This window comes from Otolemur garnettii, unplaced genomic scaffold, assembly GCF_000181295.1.
Source record: "Otolemur garnettii isolate 467f Iridium unplaced genomic scaffold, OtoGar3 scaffold00011, whole genome shotgun sequence".
Lineage (NCBI taxonomy): Eukaryota > Metazoa > Chordata > Mammalia > Primates > Galagidae > Otolemur > Otolemur garnettii.
In genome coordinates this window covers 4,193,286-4,212,815 of record NW_003852406.1, presented here as the reverse complement: position 1 = coordinate 4,212,815, position 19,530 = coordinate 4,193,286, and the positions used below count along the sequence as shown (strand labels likewise).

At 48.2% G+C, this 19,530-nt stretch overlaps 1 protein-coding gene across 1 annotated transcript in view; it reads right to left on the bottom strand.

Moving 5' to 3' along the window:
* Positions 1–19,530, bottom strand: part of GLDN (gliomedin) — a 66,548-nt gene that overhangs the window by 7,414 nt on the left and 39,604 nt on the right. The window contains exons 3-6 of the mRNA XM_003784356.2: positions 16,086–16,103; positions 15,670–15,777; positions 3,390–3,536; positions 140–268 (exon numbers count right to left, since the gene is read on the bottom strand). Of these exons, the coding sequence (XP_003784404.1) occupies positions 140–268; positions 3,390–3,536; positions 15,670–15,777; positions 16,086–16,103 (402 nt within the window). The remainder of the gene's footprint in view (positions 1–139; positions 269–3,389; positions 3,537–15,669; positions 15,778–16,085; positions 16,104–19,530) is intronic.

The following is a 19,530-nucleotide window of genomic DNA, read 5'->3' as shown; positions in this document are numbered from 1 at the left end:
GGTGCACAATGTGGACCCTCATTTTGAACTAAATCTCTTCCTTGTGTTTTAAAAAGATCTGGTCGCCAAGCCTGGGGTGCAGACCAAGAGTTTGGGATTATTAGTGGAAAAGGTGGGTTCCCCGGCAGGGGTTGGTGACCTGAGCACTGGCCGTTGAACATGTTTGGCTGCCGAGGGCCTTTGGCTCTTCTGCTTCCTGGGGGTCCTGGAGGGCCTGGGGGTCCTGGGGGCCCAGGTGGGCCAGGTAGGCCTTGATCTCCTTTGGCACCTGGAGAGAGAGCGGAGGAAGGGGAGAGAGGTAAGGAGAAAGAGAAGGGCAGGAGAAGGAGAGATTGATTAATGAGCTATAAACAGAGGTTGGGTTTCCTGTGAGGGAAAGTGAATGGTCAGCAACTCCAGGAGTGTCACTGGGCTGCCCCCGGGGGTAACTTACTGTAGCACTGTCTATGCTGAGTTGGGGAAGAACTCCAAAGGTGCCAAGTACCAGCTACAGGCCAGGGACTGTGCCAAGAGGTTCACAGTCTTGCCATCATTCTTCCCAACTTCCCTGTGAGTAGTCGTGTCCCCTCAGAAAACCAAGTCTTAGGGAAGTCAAGTAGTTTGCCCAAAGTCACAATCTGAAGAGAGCTGGAACACCATTTCCGGTATGCTTCACTCTAACGCTCATCCTTTGTTCACTGGCCATTGTCAGTGGACCTCAATCCCAACTGCTTATTGGAGTCATCTAAAAAGGCCCAGGCTCTGGCACGGCACGGTGGCTGATGCCTGTAATCCTAGTACTCTGGGAGGCTGAGGCGGGTGGATTATCTGAGCTCACGGGTTTGAGACCAGCCTGAGCCAGAGCGAGACCTCCCATCTCTAAAAATAGCCAGGCATTGTGGTGGGTGCCTGTAGTCCCAGCTACTTGGGAGGCTGACACAAGAGAATCACTTGAGCCCAAGAGTTTGAGGTTGCTGTCAGCTGTGATGCCATAGCCCTCTACCAAAGGTGACAAAACGAGACTCTGTCTTTAAAAAAAATAAATAAATAAAAAGGTCTGGGCCCCATCTCGGAGCAATTAACTCAGAATGCGGCTGGGGAGGTGGGCCACCTGTACCTCCCCCAAATCTCCTAGTCTGCAGACAGCCTGAAAAGCCCTGCCCTGGGTGGCAGAGGAAATCAGGAGCACCTATATGTTCTAGTTCTATTCAGCTTTGTGATGCTGGCTAGGGACCATAACCCTTCTGGGCCTGTTTCTTCATCTCAAAATTGAGTCTCCAATGGTGCCCGTAACTCAGTGGGTAGGGCACCAGCCACATACACCTGGCTGGTGGATAAGAATCTGACCTGGAGCCAGCTGAACAACGACAACTGCAACAAAAAATAGTTGAGTGTTGTGGTGGGCGCCTCTACTCCCAGCTACTTGGGAGGCTGAGGCAAGAGAATAGCTTAAGCCCAAGAGTTGGAGGTTGCTGTGAGCTATGACACCATAGCACTCTACTGAGGGTGGCATAGTGAGACTTTGTCTCAAAAAAAAAAAAAAATTCCTTCCCTGCCCTGAAGGAATCAGTGAGGTCATTGCTGTGAAGGCTTTGACAGCTGCAGAGTCAGCTGCTCCACTAACTGTAGGTGGCCCACGTGGGTGCAGCACTTTGCGGGGGCCGTTGGTTGCAGAGCTTTCATAAAAATGCCACTGGCTGAGCTTTTCTAGCCCTTCCCATGGTTCTACATCCTGTCCTGGGCCCAAACTGGTGAGCTAAGGTCTCTTTGGCCACCACTTCACAGCCAGACCAAATAAGCCTTTTCAGCCTCTCTAGAGTGGGCAAGTAAGGATAGCAGGGCTGGAGGCAGGTCTCTGTCCACTCAGGAAGGGACAGAATTCTGTAGGCACCTTCTCCACTCTCTCCTAAGGGACACACTCAGCTCTGGCCAGGTCTTTTCCACTGGGGCACATGAGGGATGGTGCTTTTCTCTTTTTTTTTTTATTTTTGGAGATTAATCGAGAGTACAAAGAACCAGGTTGTACTGATTGCATTTGTTTTGTAATTCCCTCTTATAATTGTGTCCCTCCTGCCCCCAAGAGGTGTGTCACACAGCAGGACCTCCCATCTCCCCCACCCTTGGTGCTTTTCTGAAGGGTTCATCATTACCCCTCACTTGGTCAGGCAAACACAGTATTCTGGACATGCAGATTTCCCATATAACCCAGGTGTAGCATGATCTTATACTTTTCAAATATATTTATGTCTAGTATCCTGTCAAAACATTTAAACACCCTCTGTTTAAAACAAAGTACATGACATATAATTTGATCTTCCCTTGATGCTTTGGTCTTAGTGTCTGGTAAATAGTAGGCACTCAGCCAAGGCTGGAGGGACGGTTGGATGGATGGGTGACTGATTTGGGGTCATTATTCTAAACATCTGGTATCATCCTAGGGTTTGGTCTCACTGTGTCACCCTTGATAGAGGGCTATGACATCACAGTTCACAGCAATCTCCAACTCTTGGGCACAAGAGATTCTCTTGTTTCAGCCTCCCAAGCAGCTGGAATTGCAGGCACCCACCTGGCTATTTTTTGGTTGCAGTTGTCACTGTTGTTTAGCAGGCCCAGGTTGGGCTTGATCCCTCCACCCTCGGTGTATGTGGCTGGCGCCCTACTCACTGAGCTACAGGTGCCCAGCCATCATCCTAGCTTCTTAAGGACAGATGTTCTGTCATATTCATTTCTAGCTACTAGCAAAGTCTCTGACTCATAAATGGTGTTCTCTGGTAATCAGGGCATGTTTATTAAGTACATTAATAGAACAGTTCTGTTTTGTGGTATGCGTGGTCTGAGAAGTAAATAAGAACTTGATTCTTAAGTTCTGGCTCCTCCTCTTCTGTGAGCATCAACTGTCCCCGTCCTACCCCGTGTGATTATCTTTGTGGTGGCTCACTGCATCTTACCCTCTTCCCCCCAGAACATCAAATATCTGCTTCTACTCTGGCCTGGAAAATCACCCGCTGTGTGTTGCCCCAGTTCTATGTCCAAAGGCTTCAGATCAGGGCCTGAGGATGGCTCTAGCTCAACTGTGAAGAAAAAGCTTCTGCTTTTTGCAGTTGTCCCCAGAGGTTTCCTAAGTTCTTGTCTAATTCTGGATTGCACTGGATTTCAATAGATATTTGGAAAATGAGGCTTCCTTCATCCCATCCAATCCAACCATGGCTTTTGGATCTGAATTATCTAAATGACTTATGTTTAGATCCCAGACCTGGTCTTGCCCACGTGGAATGATGCAGAACTTCAAAGCGTGTTGTAAGACACGTGACCACACACGGCCAGTGAGGACAGAGAGCAGCCCCTGTATTGAAATCCAGGGAGTCCTCTGGGCCTGCATGTCCCCGGGAGAGCCTGGGAGCCCCTCTCACCTGCCAGCAGCACATCGTTGGACACATCTCCTTTGTCTCCCTTTTCTCCCTTCTGCCCTGGAGGGCCCTCATTTCCTGCTGAGCCCAATTCACCAGGGTCTCCTTTTTCTCCCTTTTCACCTGGATTTCCTGTGGCTCCAGGTAGCCCTGACAAAAAGAACAACATATTAATCTATTGTGCAAGAAATTCTGGTACACCGTTTTATAATACTATACATTGTTCTTTGGGGGGAAAGCAGCTTTATAAACCAAACATGTAACCCTTCCTGACCATTTTAGGGCAGCGGCATGGCTATAAATTCATTAAAGAATAATGTTGTCAGGTGGCTCTATTGGAATACGTTCAGAGAAATTAGTCTGGGGCAAGAGGTTGGAGGGAATAGTGAACCCCCAGAGGGATGACCACAGTGACAGCAGAAAGAAAGACAGGTAGGCATAATTGGAACCCTGGCGCCATGACACTGGGTGGGGTTTGTCTGGTGCTATAATAGTGGGTGTCATCTAGTTTATTTCTCACACCCGACTAGACTAGCAGGCTGGGCAGTTATCCTTTTGTAGAAGTTGGAACTGAGGCTGTCATTGTTATAATGGAAGCTGCCAAGTGAGGGGCAAAGGACTTCTGATTCCATCTCTGATGCTCTCTTGTGTAACATTCCAATGCAAAATGCTTTTAATCACAATGCAACACAGGTAAAATATTTTTAGGATAACCATTATATATATATATGTATGTATATATACATACATATATATGTATGTATATATATATGTGTGTGTGTGTGTGTGTATTTTTTTTTTTTTTTTTTTGAGATAGAGTCTCACTTTGTTACCCTTGGTAGAGTATTGTGGCATTATAGCTCAAACTCTTGGGCTCAAGCAATTCTCTTGTCTCAGCCTCCCAAATAGCTGGGACTACAGGCATCTGCCACAATACCTGGTTATTTTTAGAGACAAGGTCTTGCTCTGGCTCAGGCTGGTCTCAAACCTGTGAGCTTAGGCAATCCACTCAGGCCTCCCAGAGTGCTAGGATTACAGGCATGAGCTAGCTACCTCCCAGCCTAGGCTAACCATTCATAGGGATGGTGAAAGTGTGAACAAAAGATAGTGGGTGAAATTTCCTCTTTTGCTAATGGAGAACTACCACTCTCTGCCACACAGCTAGAAATCAGTCAGGTTCTAAGCAACAGCTGGCATCAGCCTTGGACCAGAGGAAATGCCAGGGCTTTGGTTTGTCCCAGCTCACTGATGGAAGGTGGTTCCCAGCAGCACAGGGAGGGATAGGAGCCTGCCAAGCTCACTAAGCTCAGAAGTTCAAAATCAGAGTTTGGGAGATGGAGGTGGCTGGAATTTGCAGGATGGAGTAGCAGAGAGGAGAGCAGTGCAGAAGGAGGTCTGCAGATCAGCAGGGGCTCCCTTAAGTCCTGGGCTGGGTGATGAACTTCCACGGGTGGGGGTGGAGGTCTTCAGGGGGCTAGAAAAGGAACTCACAGTTCACTGAAAAATTCTCAGTGTTCACAGGGCAGAATGTTCTCATTCCCACCAGTCAGCATGGATATCATGTGTGTGTGTGTGTGGGGGGTGAGGGGATATAAGTCTCATAAAATAATGGGGTGTCAGAGGTAGCTAGGTGAGTTTCTCAGCAGAGTGCCCTGCCTCAATCCAGGGGAAAGCAGGAAGACAGGCCATCAAGACCACCCAAGATGAAAGGAGCCTGGAGGGCCTCTGACAGGGCAAAGTCTCTGGACGTTTCTGTGCTGCCCAGTCCGCAGGGAGGTAGGTTGTCAGTCACTCAGTGGGGTTAAATCCTTTGAACTCCTGATCAGAGCAGTTTAGATTAGGGAACCTGGCTTGCTTGCCCTGTGGGATGAAACTGGTTTTCCTCGCCCCCTTTCTAAATGTGTTACTGGCTATTTGTTAATGACTCCCCCCTTATGTTCCCATGTACCCAGTTTTTCCTTCTATCCAATCTTCCTGTGGACTTGGGATTCTTTTAACCTTATCTTTTTGACATCTTTGCATTTTGCATATGCATTTTGTGTTAAAACTTAGTAAAAGGCATCTGGAAAAGCTGCCTTGACTCACTCTGCTGCTGCAGCCTGTGAGTCAATGTGTCAGTACGCCTTCCCTCCAGACTTCTCTCGGACTCTGTGTACTAAGCTGGTGTACTACTGTCTAGTGATTTCCCCCAGTGTCATCTTCCCTGTTTACATGGACAATGGGCATCTGATAGAACACTTAGAAAAATCTTGTCGTTAGCCCCAAGGTAAAGGCTGCTGTGGACACATCATTACCAAGCTTAAAAACAAGCTTCAGCAGGAGCAAAGTGCCCTGCACGTAATTTAACTGCCTGCCAGAAGAGAGGCCAAAACTCACTCAGCTCATGTAATTCAGCATATTCACAATTTACACAACAAAAATCATAGGATCATCTCAATGGATATAGAAAAGAGATTTGATGAAATTCAGCATTTTATTCTTAATAATAAAAATTCTCATCAAACTAAGAGTAGAAGGGATCTTCCTCCATCTTAAAAAGAGCAGCTAAGAAAAATCCACAGCTAATGTCAGCCTTTAACTGTCACAGACTAAATCCTTTCTCCTAATATTGGGAACAAGACAAGGGATATGATCTCAACATTATCTTTAATGTTCTACTGAAGGTCTTTGCCAGTGCAATAAGGCAAGGAAAAAGAAAAGCCATACGGTTTGGAAAGGATGAATTAAGGCTGTCTTTATTCATAGATGACATGACTATGTAGAGAATCTCAAAGAATTTACAAAAAAGTTTCTATATAGCCTAAGAATATGAGGAGGGGGGATGGGTGGAGGGAGAGTGATTGGAGGGATCACTTCTATGGTTTATCTTACAAGGGTACAAGTGAATCTTTCTAAGAGTAGAATATAATTGTCTTAACACAATAACTAAGAAAATGACATAAAGGCTATGTTAACCAGTTTGATGAAAATATTTCAAATTGTGTATGAAAACACCACACTGAACCCCATGATTGCATTAAATGTGCACAGCTATCATTTGATTAAAAAAAAAAAGCTTCTAGAGTTTGTTAGTTTTTACCTGAAGTCATAAACACTCATTAAGTTTCCACCTCTAGGGGATTTAAATATTCATTAAGTAAAAAATAGAACTTGTAGGTCAGCTGCTGGTGGCTCATGACTAGCACTCTGGGAGACTAAGGCTGGTATATTGCCTGAGCTCAGGAGTTTGAGACCAGCCTGAGCAAAGTGAGACCCATCTCTACTAAAAATAGAAAAACTAGCCAGGTGTTGTGGTAAGAGCCTGTAGTCCTAGCTTGGGAGACCAAGACAAGAGAATTGCTTGAAGTCCAAGAGTTTGAAGTTGCTGTGAGCTATGTTGCCAGTGTGCACTCTACCCAGGGTGACTGAGACTCTGTTTCCAAAAAAAGAAACCAAAAAACAGAAAAATAGGACTTGTTAGTTCTCTATATCTCCTTTGGGCCTAACCTTTCCTTTTTTCTTTGTAATGTGAGCCATAGGTAATTTCTTTTTTGTGGTAAAATACGTGCAACATAAAATTTACTATTAGAGACATTTAGTACACTCACAATATTGTATGACCAACCATTTGTCAGCAAATAGGACTTGTAAGTCCTTTTTTTGGCTCTGGTGGGTCTGGACATTGATTAACCGAAGAATAGACCTCTCCTTGCTCTTCTGGTTTTGTGAAACGTCCTTTCAGATTGTAGAAGATTCACAGCAGATAACCCTCCTACCTTCGTCCAGCAGATGACCATTGATCCATGTCAAGGCAAGCCCATCACCTCCTGAGCTGCACATGCACCACACCCAGAATTGCTTTAGAAGGGCCCCTTACCCTAACTTGATGTTGTCACCATTTTCCATTTTTGGTGGCAGCCCAGCTGCTTGCGGATGCTCTTAGTATAAATCTCTGCTATTATCTCCCCTCGACCTGTTTCTCTGCAGTACCTTTCCACTTTTGGCCTCTAACGGAGGTCCCTGAGAGGGGAAGTGATTGCCTAATATTGGGCAAAGATATTGCCACATATGGATCAACTAACACAAGACCCTACCTCTTGGGATATTTGCTCATTTGAACACCAGCTCCCTGGATATACTGCTCAGCAGAGAAATTGCTCAAATTACTCTGTTGGAGATTTCAGTGATGCGGAGTTTGTCACATCACCATGTAGCACGATTCACATTCACACATTCAAGTTCTCCTTGCTGCCATGAGTCCATCACTCCCTAAAATGTAATTCTGGAGCTCTGAGAACCTTTCATTTACCCTGGAGGAGTCATAAATATTCAGAATGGTCCCTGCTCTTCCATATTCAAAGGACTGTCTACAGACCATCTGAGCAAGACAGCAGTGTGTGAAAGAATCTCAAAGTGTTGAAAATTATTAGAAAGGGAACAAAGAAAAACATCTGTTAGATTTCAGTCAATCTTAAAAAACATCTCAGTGAAAGCCACGGCCACCCGGACAGAGGAGCTGGGGGAGGCAGTGGAAGAGGACGTGGAAGGGAGTGGGACACCCCTCCTTTGCAGCACCTGTTCTGCTGTGGATTCACTAATCCGGGGGCCAAATGACATAGGGGGTCCCAGCTCATAATGCGTCCCTCACAACAGCACTGAAAATCCAGTGCACCTGCCCCTCACGAGGACATCTGGCTGGAAAGTGGTCAGCTTACTTGAGAAGAGGCCTTGTGTGGGGCCCTGTGCACGAGAAGATGTTCTTTTGTTAGTGTTTTAAATAGGCAATTTGGCACATTATCTGAGGGAGACAAAGGAGGAGAACGTTGCCATAGAGTCCAGCCAGCACAATGCACCAAGTGTAACTGACACCTCTGAAAGGTCTCACAGGACCCAGATTTAGCAGTGCTCAGGGAAATGGTATCCGTTCCTTCAGGGTTTTCTTTTTCAGGCATTTATTGTAGTCACAAAGAGCCTTCTGCATCATCATCTGATTCCCCTTTCCCTTCTTTCATTCCTTCCTCTTATACCTTTTTTCTCTCAACATGGCTGTATGTGAAATAGAAAAATGTTCCTGCAGCCATGCAGCTGTTGTGATACAGCCCCCACATGGGCAGGAATTGAAGCCTTTTAAAGGCCTTTGCTTGAGGATGTCATTTGACTCTTAGCTGGGGTCTGCATTACCATTTCTCAGGTTTCATTAAGAAAGGGTGGGGGCATTTTGACAAAGGTGATGGTTGGCAAAGGGCAAAGGTAGACAGAATGTCCCCATCCTTTCTTAATGGAAGCATCCCCTTGTCTTTGCGGTAAAGTCACCTTTGCCGTGCTGGCCGGAGTATGTTGTATATCGGAAATAAAACCCCACCTACGTGCAATTCACCACCAGAAGACCTGTATCTGGCATTTTCCATCCTGCCCTGATTCAGGGAAGGTCAGCATTGCTAGCCATGCACAGTGACGCTGTGATACCTGTGATGTGGACCCTCCTGGCGTTGTGTGTCTCGTGACTCCCGGCTGGCTTTGAGTCGGTACATTCTGCTAGAGAAGAAAGGCTGGATTCTGCCTGCCTAGCTGGTGGGCTAGAAATGACTCCGTGCTGTTCTTCTTCCCTGGTATCGCCCACTCAAAACAAACAGTTTCACCAGCATTAGAGTTTGGGGTTGCGTGGTATCTCGGGGCTGGGGTCAACCCCATCATCTTCACAACAGGGGCTGAGGGAGAGCGCTTTATTTTTGTCAGTACCATCTGCCGCTGACTAAGGCGGGGGAGAGCGGGTCAGAGGGGGTCGCATCAAACCCAGTCCTGAGACACGAATAAGGAGAAGGGCTTTTATGCCTGGTTTTTATGAGGATTTGATTTTTCGAGAAGACAGGAATGCAGCATTAACTCTTAAGTGAGAAAATGAAAGATAGATGGAAAGAAAGAAAAGGCTTAATTTTGAGGCAACAGAATGTCATACTCCATAAAAGATGCTAATTGCACAACTGACCGCCGTTAAGTCTCTTTCATTTTTGGGGGGGATGTCTTCCATCCTCCCTCCAGGACCTTGTAAAGCAGAGTGACTCTCTTCCAGTCCCAACTCCTCTCTCCAAAGCTAAGTTAGTGTTTTTAAATGAATACAGACATTTCCACTGAGGTTTCCTTTTGGTCTAAAATAAAGTTTCTCTGTCTCCATTTTTGGAAACAACAACAACGATAGCTAACACTAATGGAGCACTTAGCGTGTGTCTAGCCTTATCCTGAGCACTTTATGTATATTAGCTCATTTAATCTTCCTGATAACACTATGTGGCTGATCTTATTATTGTCTTGATTTTATAAAATAAGAAAACCATGTCAGAGAGTGATTAAGGTTGAACAGCTAGTAAGTGGAAGAGCCAGGACTCAAATCAAACCATCTGGCTCCGGCTCCATGCTATTCCCCACCATTTACCTTAGCATTTCTAAGGTAAGAAACTGAGACTCTTTGATATTTCAATGTCCTGGAAACAGCAGGTAGGCCATAGACCTTAAGCTCTGGCTTCATCAGTTTAGTTGTCTTCTCGGGACCCTATAGTGGCTCCTGGTTGCCTCCTGCATCTGTGGAGCTGAAATCCCTGGCCCTACTTTGAAGGCCATTAGCCCCCATACCCATCTAGCCTGGATCCCGCACTAGTCTACAGGGGTGGCTTTATAACTGGTGAGTCTTCTCTCCCTGCCATGGCCTCCCCTCTTCTCCCTCCCCTTATTTCCAAGATGTTGACCCCTCCTCTCTCTCTTGTCCTTTACCTCTAGATCTACCGCACAGTCCATCCTCTGCACAGGGTCCTGTTTGCTCATCACCTGCACAGGGAAGGTTAGCTTTTGCTTCTGGCAGTATTGCCTGCTGTGAAGTATTAAGCAGCCTTCCAACCCGAATAAACAGTTACTAGTGCATGCTGTGCGAGGGATCTATCTTCTCTTCCAGCTTATAGACAGACACTAGCTCTATTCTTCTCATGTATCCATTCATTCATTTTCTGTTCATCAGTTATTTATTGAGCCTTAGCTGGGTCCTGCTAAGAGCTGTGATAAATAATAAAATCTATAAAACAAGGTCCCTGCCTGTATGCACAAACATTCTAATGAAGTATTTCAAACTAGAAACCATGTTAAGAGTTGTTGCAACCCAACCTCCTCTCTCTATGCGCGGAGGTCAAGGCCTCAGGCCCAGGTGGGGATTGAGGCAAGTGCACCTAGAACTCCTTCCACTGTTCCTCTCTGCCTTGAAAGCAGGGAACAAGAGGCACAAAATCAACTCTGTCCTTGTTACTCGTTGAACTGTGTGTTCTCACAAATGTCCTGTAGGCTTCTTTGAAAGGCTGGAGTCCTCCCGAGCCTCCGAGCTTTGGAGACTCAGCTTCGGAGTTCAGTGTGGAGGGGATCTGAAGCCCCATGTCCTGCAACAATTAACTACGCTCGCCCTTGAGGCCCACGTTTCCTTCCTGTTTGCTCTTGCGCTTTGGCACTTCCGATAACACCACTCTCACAACCTGGCCCAGGCTCTGGAGCAGGGAAGCTGAGTGTCATTGTGGTTAAGAGCAGGGCTGTAGGTGTCAGAGAGACCTGGATTCAAGTCCTGTCCCTCCCCTTTATTAGCTTTTGACATTAGACAAGTTATGTCCATTCATTCAACAACAAATGTATTACACTCCTTCACTGGGTGTTCCAGGCCCTGGAGGTAAAGACAAAGCAAGAAAGACATGGCCTGGCTCTCCCAGACCTCACGTCCCCCCCAGGGAGTCAGACCATCAGCACATCAGGGAATGAGCACCAGGAGGTGACTCAAAAATGGACAGACATTTTGAAAGAGAGCAAGGTAACAGAGTAGGTGAAGCAGGGGCTGGACATGGAGGTTGGGGAGGTGAAATCTGCCCTGCTCCATAGGAGGGGGCAGCCAAGGGGAGGGCAGGGAAAGGGCATTCTGGGGAGTAGGCACAGCAGTGCAAAGGCCCTGGGGCAAGAGCGGGCTCAGCCTATTTGAGAAATAGAAAGATAAGTTTCTTCCTCTGGAAAAAAATATGGCCAGCAAAAATATCCATCCTGGAGGGGTTGGTGTGAGGACGGAATGAACTGAGTACACAGAGCACTTAGCAGACTGCCCACCCGTAAAGGTTAGCTGTTTGTCGTTCTTCAGAAGATTGTTGGAGAGGGCACATCCCGCCCTCCCTCTGTCCCTATCTCTGTGGAACACAGGCCCTTTGTCCTATTTTTTAGAAACAACATTTGTTGTTCCCTCTTTGTGGAATGCATACCCACATCCTTCCCTCCCCAACCCTCCTGGCAAACCACTAATTATCCTCTCTCAGCTTAAATAATGGTCCTTCCCTCCTGCACAGTGGGTGACCTGGCCTGGCAGGGACATCTCTGCAGGGACCCTGCAGTACCCCTCCTGCAAGCCACCACCTGAAGGCTCTGGAAGGGCCTGGGCCTGCCTGGGGCTTCACCTGGCTGCTTGGCCAGTAGTCTTTTCTCTACCTCTAGGAGGTCTAGACCAGGCGTCCTTAAACTACAGCCTGTGGGCCACATGCGGCCCACCTAGGACATTTATCTGGCCCCCCGTGTTTTTGCTGCTGCTGCCTGTCTTGCTTAGCAGCCAACTCATCCTGGGGCCTGCAGTCCAGTCCTCTAAGAGTCTGAGGGCCAGTGAACTGGCCCCCTGTTTAAAAAGTTTGAGGACCCCTGGTCTAGACACTCAGTAAGCAGAGACTAGGACTTGGTAGTCTCTCTCCCTCTGACAGGTTTAAGCATTTATTAAGCAAATAAAACTTAGTCTGTGTTGACCTCAGATGGGTCTAAACATTCATTAAGCAAAGAATAGGACCTGTGTGTTTCTTCCTGTTCTGTTAAACATTCTTTCCAGGTTGCAAAAGATTTATAGGGGCTAACTCTTTGATCTTTTCCAAGGCCTCCAGCAGATGACCTTGGTCTTTTACACCACATCATGAGTTCCCGAGCTGTGACTGAGCTGCACGTACACCACTGCCTGAATGGCACCTGAACCTTGCTCAGACAAGACTCGACCCCATGTGAAAGAACTCCCTTCCCTTAACTCAGGGCTGATGCCATTTTTGGTTGCAGCTCATCTGCGTGCAGATGTATTAACAAGTCTTTGCTATTAACTATACTTGGCCTAATTCTTTGCAGCAGTTCTAACCCTACAATGGCCCACCGCACACCTGGTGTGTGCCCCGCTTCCCTTGGGGGCCCCTCCTCGCTCTCGTCCACCTCCCTGGCCTCCCTTCCTGTCATTGTATCTCGTGGCACCCTGTTCTTTTCCTGAACACACATCTCATGTTCAGACTGTATATGTATGGTTGTTGTCTATTATTGCTGGCCTCGCCATCAATAATGGAAAGTTCCAGAACAGGGCCTGCATCTGTTTTGTTTCTTCACCAGCACTTGAAACCTGCTAAATAAACATTTGTTGACGAATGTCCCCTCCCTCTCCTGTCTTCCTTCACTGCTCAGTCCCCTCCTCATCACCTTCTCCCTGGTCCCCTATGCCACATGCCTCTGCCTGACACCTCCCTGATAACTCCCTCTAGCCCCTAGGGACCCTGATGTCTCCTTGTAGATGGCTCAAGGTGCCTCAAATGCACACATTCCACGCTGAGCCACAACTCTCTCCCTAAATGAGTTGGTGCAGGGCTCCCTGCCTAGGAGGCCAGCCCATCAGTCTATGCCTCGGGCAGGACAGGAACCTCAGGGTCAGTGTTGGTGCCACCCTTACCCCTCTTGTCTGCCTTCCCCTGGGTACTGCAGGTTTTACCCTAGACACCATTCAACTCCATGGTCTGCACCCCCCTTCGCTTCAGCCTGCTCTGAGTGGTGTCTGGGCAGCCTCCCTGTCTGCTCCCTGCTCCAGTTCCCGTGTGGCTCCCAGGCAGTAGCCACAGTGGGATTTAGAAAGCCAGACCTGACCATGGCACCCTTCACTTCTAGAGAAAAGCCCAATTCCCCTCTGCCACCTGCTGCCTCTGGCCCCTCCTCCCTCACCCTGCAAGTGCCGGGTAGGAAGGGAATAGCCCCAGGGCTCAGGAGGGGAGGAGGACAGACAACTTTCCATGGCTGGCCCTTGCCCTGGAGTCTGAGCTGGCCCAGGGCAGAGCAAGGCTATCAACAGCCTCTTTCCACAGAGTTGGGATTTTCAAATAACCTACAAGTTTATCTAGAAGGGGGTTAGTCTCTGGCTTCCCCTGGCCTGAGGCAAGGACCTCCTGCTGGGGCCCTCAGTGACTCAACTTCTACCCTCAGTATTGGTCTGAGGTTTCCAACCCCAGGAGGCCCTCCCCGAGGAGATGGCTGGGAAGGAGGATTTGCATCTTTGCTGTAGTTCCTATGGGATCTCAGAAAAGGTGGGCCAAGGTTGCCCTCCACGATAACAGAATCCAACACCTTCCCCCTCCTCTGCTGCTGGCCCCTACTCCAAGCCTTCTCCCCTCCTCCAGCCTCCCTCAGCACAGCTGCTGGGCCATCCTCTCCTGACATGACAAGTTGGGTATGGCTCTCCTCTGCTTCCAATCCTCCCTCTGACTCTGAGTACAAATCCCAGCTCTTAACACTGGCTGACCTGATTTGGCCTGGTTACCTCCCTAATCTCAGATTAACTATGATAACCTCCACCCTCTGTCCAGCTACCCTGGCCCCCTGGCTGTATCTCAAATTTTCTAGGTACCCTAAACTCTCATACTCTGCCCATGGGAGAGTCAGGGACCCCATGACTCCCTCTCTTATCTCCTCCAGGCATTTGCTCAAAAGTCCCTTCTCAGGGAGGTCTTACTTGGCCTCCCCCTCTAAAATTGCTCCCCCCAGCTCCCACATACCTTTCCTCATTAGCATTTATCATGGTGGAACAGACCACGTATTTTACAGAACATGAGCTTCATGAAGGCAGGCTTTTTCATTTCTGGATCTCAGTGCTCAGACAGTACCTGCTACATAAGTATGTGTTCCGCAAATGCATGAACTTTCCCTTCCTGCGCTCCTTGAGTTATGGGCAGTGTGCTAACCTCGTCCTCTCGAGCCTTTTTGAAAATTTCTCTTCTCCCCTCCGTATCCCCCCCAGTCTGTCCTTGTCATACTCATGGCTGAATCCTCAGGACCGGATTACAGTTTTGGAGTCTTCCCAGGATAAGCCCAATGTCTGCACACTGATAGTCATCATTATGCTCTATGTGCCTATGCTCATCTATAATTATAATTATTATCCTACATGAAAGATCCATTACGGCTCTGTAATTCCAGTGGTAATTGCTGGGCTTCTGAGGACTGAGATGGCTTGGGCCGTGTGTGCCCATTTTTGCCATGGGTGCCCCTGCCACAAGAGCAGGTAGGCCTTGACAAGTGGCAGAGGTGTGCAAGGACTTTCTTCCTCTGCACTGACCCTCACTTAAATTGCTCATGGGAATTAGAGCAGAGGTGACCTAAAGGATAACTGCTATCTGGAAGAATGATCTAGTGTTTCTTCTAGCCTACAACCTACCCACATGAATTTGGGTAGCAGAGTCAAAAGGTTGAAAAGAAGAAGGCGTGGAAGAGTCTTCAACTAAAAATAACCTTTTCTCACTTCTCAACAGTGACCTCGACAGGTGGCCAAGAGCCTGGTCTTCTCAGAAGCCACCTGAGTATCTCTCAGCTGAGCCCTGTCATGCTGTGTGCCGGCTTTCTTCCCCTGGGTCTGCCCCATCCTGTCCCCTAACTGCTCAGGATCAGTGCCTGGAGCCCTTCCCAATCTGACCTCCCTGACCCCGGCCTCCTACCAGGCCTTGTACCAGCCTCTGCTTCCCACTGCTCCCTGGACACATCTGACAGCCTGGTGCTTCTGGACCTTTGCTCAGGTAGTGGCAAGGCCGCCACTCACAATGGGGCCGAGGAAGTCTGTGTGAGATGTCGGCCACATCTTGGTGATCATTCTGCGACCCCTGAGTGGCAGCATCGGGGAGGTTCCGAGGCTGCTTTTCTACTTCAATAGTTTAAGCCATTTCTCTAGCCAGGAAAAGCCCTCCTGGGTGCTGGCTCCTGCCCCTTCCACCCTCCCTGCACCACAGTAAGCAGAGAGCAGCGTCAGCTCCCAGGGAGACAGCTTCTCCAGTCTGACGTAAACGTTCATCAGGGTTGTAACAAATAGAATACCCTTGGTACCCCAGAACACAACTTCAGCTTCTAGGTAAGAGTTAAAACAGCCCTTCCTGCAGAGATGAAACACCCCACTTGCTGCATTAGCCCATCCATAGTGCAATCAGGGAGACAAACAACATGGACAGTAAGTAGAAGAGCTGCCAAATACCCATTTTTCCTCTTTTTCCATTTGCTCCTTTTTCGCCTTTTGGGCCCTGGGGACCAGGTTGTCCGTCTGATCCATTGTGTCCTGGAAACCCACCAACTCCTGGAGGTCCTGCATTGAAACATAGAAACAAGAACATTTTTAAAAATCTTCCCTGAAGTTACTGTGATCTCCTTCAGCTAATAAAACTGAGAAGGGCATTTTTCACACCCTCTCCTGCCTCCTCCCTTCTTGGCTAAAGCAGTGTCCTGTGGGGGGATGGTGACAGCAGGTTTGCAAGTGAGAGGGGCATGGGAGGAGAGACACAGCTAGGGGTGTCCCCAGAATTCTCCCTCGCCACCTTTGTCGCTTCTGAGGGATCCTATGGATCCAGCCTCCCACAACCTCCCTTTGAACTAGCGAAGTCCCTGGGCTCTTACCTGGTGGGCCAGGAGGTCCTACAAAAGAAAAAGAAATTTAGATGATAAACCATGGGTGGAAGAAAAACCAATGCTACAAACCCCAAAACAAAGAGCGCCCTCCCCTCTTAAAATCTCCTAATCACCTTCTGGCTCTAAGGAACTAATCCCACACTTTTTATTTAGAACTCACTATATTTGCCAAAAAAATTCTTAAAAATAATTCAACAAATACCCGTTTGCCAGTCAAACCACTTTTGCTTAAGTTTCAGTAGACCAAGAATAATCTCTGAGCTAGTGTCACTCTAGATCCCCAGATCAACTATCTCTCAAGCAGTCAACCTGATTAACCGAGGCCCTAGTGCAGCCCAGGCACAGGGTGCCAGGAAATGGTGATGCTGTGGTAGGAGCAACCCCCAATGCTCAAGTCTGGTCAGCTGGTCTCTGGGCTGCGGAGGGGAACCAGGAGCAGGAGCTGGCTGGCTGGGTCTCTATTTTGCTGCATAAAATAGCCTGAGAAAAGTGGAAAGCCTGGATCGGGTAACAAATACCTTTCTTAGTGTATAATTACCTGAGGATCTAAGGGGTTCAGACAAATCGTTTATGCATAACCTAATGAAATGATTTTGCATTCACAAATAGAAGTGTCCTATTGTCATATATCCTATTTGAACACTCAGATGAGCTAATAAGGTTGCAACACGAGCAGCCCAGTTCCTTTTGTTTCTCTAGACCACAAGTAATGATTACCAGGGTTGGAACGGAAGGGTCCTCCTGCAAATCAGAGCCGTGGAAAATAAGGATTCAGAAAATAAGGATTTATCTAGCACTTACCGTGTGCACCAAAGTCTACCAAGAAATCTTGGTCCCTGTGCCCGTTGTGTTCACAGTCTATATGGGGAAGGTGGGTTCTTTGAAACCATAGTGCAATGTGGGAGAGCTGCAGGTCTGGGGGTGTGGGCACACAGCCATGTGAGAAGGCTCCCCAAGGTGAGCCTGCAGTCAGGGCCTTGACTAAATGAGGGGCCTGAGATGGCAGCAGATGAGGACCAGCATTCCACATGGGGGCCAGCAGGAGCAAAGGTACAGACGCGAGGACTTGCATGATCCAGGAAGGGGGGAAGGAAGGACTGGCCGAGCTGGAGTGTGCAGAGATGAGGCTGAATAAGGACTTGGGGGTGGAGTGGTGGTAGAAGAACTTGAATGCCGGGCAAGGGGGTCTAGACCATATCCATGAGTCAGGAGGGAGCTACAGGGGGTTCCGAAGCAGGGGGCTGATGCTGGAAGTCAGCGTGGATCTGAGATCCTCTTGGTAGTTAGAAACTGAATGGAACTAGGTGGGACGAGATGAGAAAGGCAGTGACAGACAGGCAGACAGGCAGAGAGACAGAGAGTAACGCTTAGTAGATCTTTGTATTTAAAATCAGTGACTAGATTGTGGTAAATGTGGTGACTGGAGAGTTGTAGAGAAAGCTAGAAATTCAAGAGGCATTTCACCAGAAGGAGCAAGACTCCATGTCTTATGGACAGGAGGCAAACGGGGATGGAGGGAGGCTATTCTGACAGACGTGGGGACTCATGAAAGGACAGGTGCCTGCAGATATGCTTGCGATACTGTGGGCAAATATGATTTACTGAAATGAATTTGCACTCTCAGGGTGAGTACAGCCTGTGGCTACAGAACTTTACCACCAGATGGCGCACGCGCCCTGGAAAGAGGGTGATGGACAGTTACCAGAGGTCAGAGGAAATCAATCATCATTCCCAAGTACATGTGGAGTCAAGTTCAGATGTGCAGGTTGGTAGAAAGACGATTTGACTGTAGGATACAAGATCTGACTGTATATAGTAGGTTTCAAGAGTTCCCGGGATAGCCCAATAACCATGTCCATGCAGCTGGACTACTGTTGAGAATTCCTGGCTGAAGCTGTGTATTTAGGATGTATTTAGGACACACCAGCCCCATGGCCAAGCTTCTCACCATAGTGCTGTGTTTGAATTAGGATGAATTAGGATTTCCTGAAAGAGCTCCACTGACACCTGATGGCTAGAGTGCCTAGCATATGAACCCACAGAATCACCAGCAGTGCTTGTGAAAAGCAGATACCTGGGTCTCATCTGGTGATTCTAATTCAGTCTGGATTTAAAGTAAGACCTGAAAACCTGCATTTTTATGAAGCACTATTGGTGAGTTGGATACAAATGGTCATAGACCCTCTGATGTGATGTGAAATTATCTGGGAAAATGGTCAGTCACCATCCTTAAAGGAGTCTTGACCCTAAAAAGGTTCAGAGCTAGTCTTAAGGCAGGGGTAAAAACTCTGGGCTGGGGTTAGGGGACAGAGAAGGAGGGCCACACCCCATCTGGAGGGAAGCCAGGGAGCGCAGAGGCAGCGGGAAAGAGAGAGTAGTCAGGAGGCACAGGGAAGAAGAAGTCCGGCGGGGCTGCTGTCCAGAGACTAAAGAAGAAGAGAATTTCAGGAGAGAAAGCTCAGAAGTTAGGGCCGCACAGACATCCTGAGGCACCGAGAGCTACGGCCATGGTGGGATGTCCTGGAGTCCTCTCAGCACAAGAGCCTGGCTTATTCCAGGCCCCTGCAACCTGGAAGAAGCCCAGGTATGTCAAATAGTGTCAAATCTCACAATGTGTGCCAGCTGGGCATTTAGGAAGCCATTATTCAGGATGTTCCCATCCTCCCTTTCTTGAATAGCAGGCCCTCAAGGGATACAGCCAGGTTCAGGCTGACAGTGTGCTCAAGGCTGGTGTCCAGGGCTTGCCCCTGTGCAGGTACACAGGGCTCTGCCTTGGAAGGAGGTTCCATGCTTGGGTTTAATGCCCTATAGTCCCTGTCTGGAAATTCTTAATAATCTTATCTTTGGATCTGTGTTTTGTCAGTGAAGTCATGGGGCATGCACTGAGGGCTTGGAAGTCCTGCCTCCCAAGGCAGGTCACCTGCCACCTGCTCCCCTGCCCCATGATGCGTCTTCTACACTCACTGCCCTGCCAATAACTTCTGCCACCTCCACCAGGGATCTTAAGCAGAAGTGCAGGAAAGGCAGGGCTGGAGAGCCCCGGCCTCCTGAATCACAGGGTAGGGCTCCCTGCTGCCCAGGGGTCTGTACTTGCTCTATGACTAGTCCATTCAATGGGGGCGGGGAGGTGTGTGACATTAAGCAGCAAATAAAAACTCCCACCATACCAGGTCAAGACCACAGAAAAAAAGAAAAAAGCCTTTTCCCTGGATAAGAGACGCTGCATTTGCATTTTGTACTCAGCTCTAACTATACCCACCTGACTCTCCCAATCAGAATCCATTAGAATCGGGTGGATGCCTGGTAGCCAGATATTTTTTCTCCTTGAAATCTAAAATTGGGGGTGGTGCCTGTGGCTCAAAGGGGTAGGGCACCAGCCCCATATGCCAGAGGTGGTGGGTTCAAACCCAGCCTCAGCCAAAAACTGCAAAAA